Source organism: Nomascus leucogenys, chromosome 7b (assembly GCF_006542625.1).
Source record: "Nomascus leucogenys isolate Asia chromosome 7b, Asia_NLE_v1, whole genome shotgun sequence".
Lineage (NCBI taxonomy): Eukaryota > Metazoa > Chordata > Mammalia > Primates > Hylobatidae > Nomascus > Nomascus leucogenys.
Genome location: NC_044387.1, coordinates 51,844,838 through 51,852,695, shown reverse-complemented (window position 1 = coordinate 51,852,695; position 7,858 = coordinate 51,844,838). Strand labels below are relative to the sequence as shown.

Below are 7,858 nucleotides of genomic sequence, written 5' to 3'. Positions count from 1 at the left end.
GAACCTGGGAGGTGGAGGTTGCAGTGAGCCGAGATTGTGCCACTGCACTCACTCCAGCCTGGGCAATAGAGCAAGACTCCATCTCAAAAAAAAAAACACAAAAAACAACAACAAAAAAAAAAAAAGGAAAAGGGAAAACAAAATATAGGACTCTTTTAGTGATGGTCACAAAACAGTGGCAAATGTCAGCTCTGTGCAGTCCCCAATAAAAGTTTTGCACTGATGAAACCATCAGCCATTGGAAACAGCAATTTGTCCTCAGAAAAGTAGTTGCAGGAGAGTCTATCAGACCTGAAAGTGAATGTGAGCACTCTTTTTACCTTCCTTCCCCAGACTGAGAAATGATGGACAGGGATTTTTCTTTCCTGACTCAGTTTGCAGGCTTTTGGCCTGTGAGCTTGGGAAGGAACCCAGGTGAGGGGCAAAGGAGGTTGGCTCTGGGGATAGGTAGGCTTGCCTTCTAATCCCACTTCTGTCACTTGCTGACTGTGTGACCTTGGGCAAGTCACTGTCCTTTAAGTTTGAATATTATGCCTAGAGTATAATTTCTGGTATTTATCTTGCTTAGTGTTCTGTGAACTTCCTGGATCTGTAATTTAATTTGTTTTTAATTTTGGAAAATTTTCGGTCATTATTATTTCAAATACTTCTCCTGTTCCTTTTTTTCCTTATGATATTCCCATTATGTGTGTTACACCTTTTATAGTTATCCCAGTTCTTGGGACATATTCTGCTTTGTCTTTTTATTCCTTTTTCTCTTTGCACTTTTTTTTTTTTTTTTGAGACGGAGTCTCGCTCTGTCGCCCAGGCTGGAGTGCAGTGGCGCAATCTCAGCTCACTGCAAGCTCCGCCTCCCGGGTTCACGCCATTCTCCTGCCTCAGCCTCTCCGAGTAGCTGGGACTACAGGCGCCCGCCACCATACCCGGCTAAGTTTTTGTATTTTTTAGTAGAGACGGGGTTTCACCGTGGTCTCGATCTCCTGACTTCGTGATCCACCCGCCTCGGCCTCCCAAAGTGCTGGGATTACAAGCATGAGCCACCGCGCCCGGCCTCACTTTTTTTTTTTTTTGAGACAGAGTTTCACCTTTGTTGCCCAGGCTGGAATGCAATGGCTCGATCTCAGCTCACTGCAACCTCCGCCTGCCAGGTTCAAGCAATTCTCCTGCCTCAGTCTCCCAAGTAGCTGGGATTACAGGCACACATCACCACACCTGGCAAATTTTTTTTTTTTTTTTTTTTTTTTAGTAGAGACGGGGTTTCACCATGTTGGCCAGGCTGGTCTCGAACTCCTGATCTCAGGTTATCCACCCACCTCAGCCTCCCAAAGTGCTGGGATTGCAGGCCTGAGCCACCCCGCCCAGCTGGCCAGGAATTTTCAAGTGCTTAGCAGGTTCAGGCTTTTCAAATCTTTAGGACATTTTCAAGATATAGTAAACAAATATGTTACTGCTGCACCATAGTGCAGAATTTTTTGAGACAGAGTCTCACTGTGTCACCCAGGCTGGAGTGCAGTGGTATGATCATAGTCCACTGCAGCCTTGAACTCCCAGGCTCAAGCGATCCTCCTGTCCTGCCTCAAACTCCCAAGCACCTGGGACTACAGGTGTGCACCACCATCCTAGTTAATTTTTAAATTTTTTTTAGAGACGGTGTCTTGATGTTGCCCCACCTAGTCTTGAACTACTGGGCTCAAACAATCCTCCTGCCTCAGCCTCCCAAAGTGCTGGGATTACAGGCATGAAACTCTGTGCCTGGCCAACAGTGCACAACTGAGTCTAGAGTTCAAGCTGAGAACGCATGCAGATTTCTATAGGATAATGGCGCAATTTCAAAGCAGTAAGACAAAGATTAGTTAAGAAACAGTGCCAGATAACTATTTTTCTCATAATTAACAGGTATTCAATGTGTACATCAAGGATCTGGATGTAACTGTGATAAAATATTAAAGAATTGGTGATTTTTAAAAAATATCTAGGCTAGGCCGGGCACGGTGGCTCACGCCTGTAATCCCAGCACTTTGGGAGGCTGAGGCAGGCGGATCACAAGGTCGGGAGATCGAGATCATCCTGGCTAACATGGCAAAACCCCGTCTCTACTAAAAAAATACAAAAAAATTAGCCAGGCCTGGTGGCGGACGCCTGTACTTTCAGCTGCTCGGGAGGCTGAGGCAGGAGAATGGCGTGAACCCAGCAGGCAGAGCTTGCAGTGAGCCGAGATTGCACCACTGCACTCCAGCCTGGGCAACAGAGCCAGACACCATCTCAAAAAAAAAAAAAAAAAATCTAGGCTAGGCATGGTGGCTCACACCTGTAATCCCAGAAATTCGGGAGGCTGAGGTGGGATGATCGCTTGAGCTCAGGAGCTCAAGACCAGCCCAGGCAACATGGTGAAACCCCGTCTCCACAAAAAATACTAAAAAATTAGCCAAGGGTAGTGGCAGCACCTGCAGTTCCAGCTACTCTGGAGGCCGAAGTGGGAGGATTTCTTGAACCCAGGAGGTTGAAGTGGGAGGGTTTCTTTTTTTTTTTCCATTAAGTTGTAGGAATTTATTTTAAATAACCTACAGTTGACCAAAAGGGAATTCATGATAAAAATAGAGGATACTTGAGGAAAGATGTGGGAAATGGACTCTGCACACACACTAAACTAACAATGCCTCTAAAGCTAATGATTATAGCAAAAAATGTCTTCACATTACAATTCTGCTTTTTATTTTTTTTTCCATTTTTTACACAATTACAAAAGAAAAAATAAAAGCCCTAAAATCTTGATTACTTTTCCTTTTTTTTTTTTTTGGACCAAATACTCATTTTCCTCTAAATTTATTGACCTGTGGAACTTTTATACAATAAAATCTTTCAAGTGAAAGATTAGGGTTAAAAAGAAAAAGATGATATCTTAAAGTACAGCGAATGCTCAGAACAAAGGATGGGAAAATGGTTTCAGTCACTGATTACTTCATTATCCTTAGACTCACTCGCCCTTCATCCCTCCCCGACCCCAATCTACACGATCTTTAAGATCAAGAAAAAGGTTTAAATATTTTAAAATAATTAAAAAGAAATACAAATTTACATTTAAAAAGGAAGACTTAAGTCAGGAAATATTTTCCTATCATGCTTTTCTGTGAACCGGTGTCTGAACCAAAACACTGCCAAAGCCATGACTGCATCAAGTTTAATGAAAATTGATCCTCATGACAATAGGGTGACGACTCTAACAGATGCGCTGGTTTTTTTGTTCTACCTAATTTTAAATTCCTGAAATAGGGGAGAGGGGAGGGAGTTTAGGAATTTATTTATATTAAAATACAGAAATTATTGCAAAACCCCAACTGTAAAAACACACCAATATAATCAGACTTTGCATACAATAGCTAAGAGAATCCAAACATTTCAGTGAAACAGTGAATTTGCCTGGTAGAACGCTGACAAATTCCCATCCACTTGCCCTCTTGAAAATAAAAACAAAATTCAAAACAAATCATACAGCTAGAATTTTGATACCTGAAATATTTTTAAATAAGTTGTCCATAGGACAACTGGCTCAGCTCTCCCTTACGTTACTATCTCCAGGTTTATCTTTTCTCAAAGATGTTGGTTTGTTAAGACTTGTTGCCTCTCTCCCCCAGGCACGAGGGCAAGCGAGGCTCAGTTTATCTATTTTTCCCAAACCACACTGTTCCTTTTCACAGAACCCTGCCCCTTGAGACTGGCTAAAACTCGTAGTCTTCATCAGCCATGCCATGGCAGGCAAACTTTTCCCGCTGAGTTTTGTTGTAAATCTTCTCAACTGGGACGCCTGGAAGTGGGAGGATTTCTTGAGCCGGGGAGGTTGAGGTTGCAGTGAGTGGAGATTGCATTGTTGCACTCCAGCCTGGGCAAAAGAGAGAGATCCCGTCTCAAAACACACACACACACACACACACACACACACACACACACACACACACACGGCAAGGCCAAAAAGAATGACAGAAACGTGGAATAAATAGATGAAAAAGGGGATACAAGAGATAAGGTTTTTTATTTTATTTTTATTTAAGAAATACTGGAAAGCTTACCCAGTGCTTACGAGATGAGTAAGGGTGCGTCTAGGTTTGAATCCAAGGACGGTCATAGCAGCTGCATTTAGTTACACCGGCCCCAGCAGGGAGTTGGTTAAACCTACTAAGTGGTAATGGCCGCATCCTGGGGCTCCAAGTGCACATCGTTTTGTAAGGGCACCTGACAGATAAATCCCGGAATGGTTAATGGGTGAGACATGGTGAGGCAAGAAGGCAGGGCGAGCCAGCCCCACTCCCATCCCTGGGAGACTTCGCGGCATCTCCTGAGTCCGCCACCTGCAGCTCATCGTGGCCTCTTTCGGCCAGATGGAGGCGGCGCCAGAAGAGGCCGTGACCCCAGGGTTGAAACTGAATTGGGGCGGGGGCGACTCCTGCCTTCCTGAGGGTGCGGCACGTGTTGCAGGAGGCTGGGCTGGTCCGTGTATTTACCCGGGCCATTTTGGTGACTGGTGCGGGGCACGCGGCTGTGTGCCCAGAAAGGCAAGAGGCTCTCCCTCTTGGAAAAGGCGCTTTGCGCCTCTGAACCCGCGGAGATCAGCGCTGGGACGCTGCGGGGTTGGGACCAGGAACCCGAGGCCACAGAGCACCAGTGCATAGCGCACAGATCAGCCTAATTCTTGTGGAAGGAGGGCAGGTGAGCTGTGGGAGCGGAGTCCAAAGGGCCGAGGCAGGAGATGGTGGGCGGAGGTCCCACTCAGGATGCGGGAGCTGAGGTTTAAGTGTGGGGTGGGAGGGTTTGGGGGCACCTGGGCTCCTTGCTGTGCTTGTGGGGATGCCTGGGAGGTGAGAAGAACCCAGTATTCAACTGACTCATACAGAAAAGCATAGTAACCGCTAGTGTCTTGTGAGTCTCTGTGTGGAAGATAACCATAGTTTCCTTAAATTTCCGGAGAAGTTTGGCCGAGCACGGTGGTTCACGCCTGTAATCTCAGCACTTTGGGAGGCTGAGGAGGGTGGATCACCTGAGGTCAGGAGTTCGCGACCAGCCTAGCCAACGTGGTGAAACCCCGTCTCTACTAAAAATACAAAAATTAGCCAGGCGTGGTGGCGCGAGCCTGTAATACCAGCTACTCAGGAGGCTGAGGCAGGACAATCGCTTGAGCCCGGGAGGCGGAGGTTGCAATGAGCCGAGATTTCCCCGCTCTACTCCAGCCTGGGCAACAGAGTGAGACTCTGTCTCAAAATAAAAAACAAACAAACAAAACTAGCTGGGTGTGGTGGTGTGTGCCTCAGGAGGCTGAGGCAGGAGAATTGCTTGAGCCTGGGAGGCAGAGGTTGCAGTGAGCTGAGATTGCGCCACTGCACTCCAGCCTGGGTGACAGAGCAAGACTCCCTCTCAAAAAAAAAAAAAAAAAAAGTTTTACCAGGTCTCCTGCCTTTTATTACAGGATGCTTCTCTGCTGACTCGGGGGGCAGTCAGTCTTTTTGGTGTGATAGGAGAATGTGTGTCATTACTAACCAGATGCTTTACTGGAAGTAATAGTAATGGGAAAAAAAAAACATTACCAGGTGCTATGGTTTGGATATGGCTTGTCCCCACCAAAACTCAGGCTGAAATTTGATCCCCAATGTGGCAGCATTGGGAAGTGGGGCCTACTGGGAGGTGTTTGGGCCCTGGGGGTGGAATCCTTATGAATAGGTTAATTCCCTGCCTTGGAGGTGAGTGAGTTGGATTAGTGCCTGCTTGAGCTGGTTGTTAGAGTCCGGCTTCCTCAGTTTCTCTCGTTTCCCTTCTTGCCGTGTGGTCTTTGTCCACACCTCTCCCCCACTTTTGCTTTTTCTACCATGAGTTGAAGCAGCATGAGATCCTCACCAGATGGGCTGCCCAGTCTTGGACTTTCCAGCCACCAGAATGATGAGCCAAACACACCTCTTCCTTTATAAATTACCCAGCCTCAGATATTCTGTTGTAGCAACACTAAAGAGAGTAAGACACCAGGCAACTCCACAGAGATGTCTGATGTAACTGTGTTCTTCAGGGTCATCACCTTCAGGACCACAATGCCTGGTAGGGCAAGGACTCGCGCCCGAGGCAGAGCCCGCCGCAGGGAGAGCTACCAACAAGAGGCACCTGGGGGACCCAGAGCACCTGGATCAGCTACAGTGAGCCCTGTAACGTTGTTTCCTTTCTGCAAGAGATACGTGCCTGTACTGAAAAGAACATAAGAGTTGGTTGTTGAGCGAAGCTAGTTCAGGTATAGTGCTAAGTGAGGACTAATAACAGTTCTTAAGCAAAGTCAGGCTGTATAGATGGCAGCATGGGGAGGCTTTATCTACTCGGATGTAGTCTCTACTGCTTTCTTCTCACATTTTCACATGTGCAAGCAGACTGACTTTCAGCCCGAAGTGGATGCAAAGGTTTCCAGATTTCTTGGCTTCAGCCAATGACTTCTCTTTGGAAGTGACCCAAAATGAGCAACTTCCTGAAGGTACTGGCATAGCCTGAGTTAGATAAGAGTTTCCAGTCTTGTTGAAAACTTGTTATGCCTGCTCTGTTTTGTCTTCTCTCACTGCATATCCTCTTTGCATTCACACAGCAGGCTCCATAGTGGCGCTGAGGGGCCCCACCTGACAACCTCCAGGGGGACCCTATACTGCATGGAAGTAGCATGACGCCTTCCAGGTCCACTTATTCTGCTGTGTGATTTTTGCTCCTCTCCTTCTCCTAAGCCCTCCAACCTCAATTCCTCCTCCTGGTCCTAATTCTCAGTTTTCATCATAGACTTCTGTGCCACTGAGACAGACAGAGCATCCAATGAGAGTGTCAGTGGCTCCCCGTCTTGTCTCCTCACTCACGAGCATCTGAACCCATAGTCCATCCCCTCACCGGAGATCCTAGGGCACCATCTTTGTTCCTACCTAAAGCAAATATCTCTACTTAGCCCCTTAGCCAGTCCTCTGTCTAGGGCATGTGTCCTGCAGCTTTCCTTTCTGTCTCCCAAGTCAGCAGGTGTGTGTTCTCCTAAATCATTCCCATCTGTCTACAGACTCACTGAGTTCACTCCCATTCATCAAGAAACCTTCCCTGGGCCCTTCCACTCTGCCAGATTCACGGGGCAGCTCTCCTCAGACTTGCCCCTTCACATTTAGTTGGCACAATTGAGACCTCTTTTCTCCTGATCAACTCCCTCCGCTTGGCATTTAGGTTACCTCCTTCATCACTGACCACCCTGCTTGCTCTCCTTTGTGGAGTTCTCCTCTATGGCCTCTTGATATTGCCAAGACCCAGCCCTTGAGCCTCATCTTTTTTCTCCATATTCTCACTCCCTTGGTGAAGTTATCCAGAGTCAAAATGCTTTCAGGTGTGTGGACAGGTCCCCACATTTATCTCCTTGGCCAGAACCCCTCCTGCACCACCTAACACCCCCACAGGTGTTCATGGACACTTCACGCTCCCAACCCGCCCTCCCTAACATGAGGGTATACCCACCTCATCAGAAGGACTTCCATTCTTCTGTTTGCTCAGGCCAAAAGGCTATGGTTTCATCCTATCTCCATGACCTCAAGCCCTTCTCAAAAACAACCACAGGGTTGCTTTCTCTAATTTTTTTCCTCAAAAACTAATGTAGTATCAGACAATTTCTCACCACCCCTATCCCTGCCTTCTGGCCCAAACAGTCCACATCCCTTGCTATTTCATTGTCTCTCAGCCTGTTCCCAACACAGAACCTGAGAAGTTCATGTTGTTCGTCTGCCTGGTAACCTGTCACAGCTTTTTTTTTTTTTTTTTGAGACAGAGTTTCGCTCTTGTTGCCCAGGCTGGAGTGCAATGGCGTGATCTCGGCTCACTG

General features: G+C 47.0%; 1 protein-coding gene across 3 annotated transcripts in view; it reads left to right on the top strand.

Annotated features, from left to right (window-relative positions):
* Nucleotides 1–6,046: 6,046 nt before the first annotated feature.
* The window catches only part of PIWIL3 (piwi like RNA-mediated gene silencing 3), a 44,861-nt gene continuing 43,049 nt past the window's right edge, over nucleotides 6,047–7,858 (top strand). For 2 of the 3 annotated variants that reach the window (XM_003277724.4, XM_003277722.4), the window contains exon 1: nucleotides 6,069–6,170. In XM_003277724.4, coding sequence (XP_003277772.1) covers nucleotides 6,069–6,170 — 102 coding nt within the window. Of the gene's footprint in view, nucleotides 6,171–6,607; nucleotides 6,691–7,858 lie in introns of all 3 variants that reach the window. The other variant, XM_003277725.4, reaches the window with a different exon arrangement.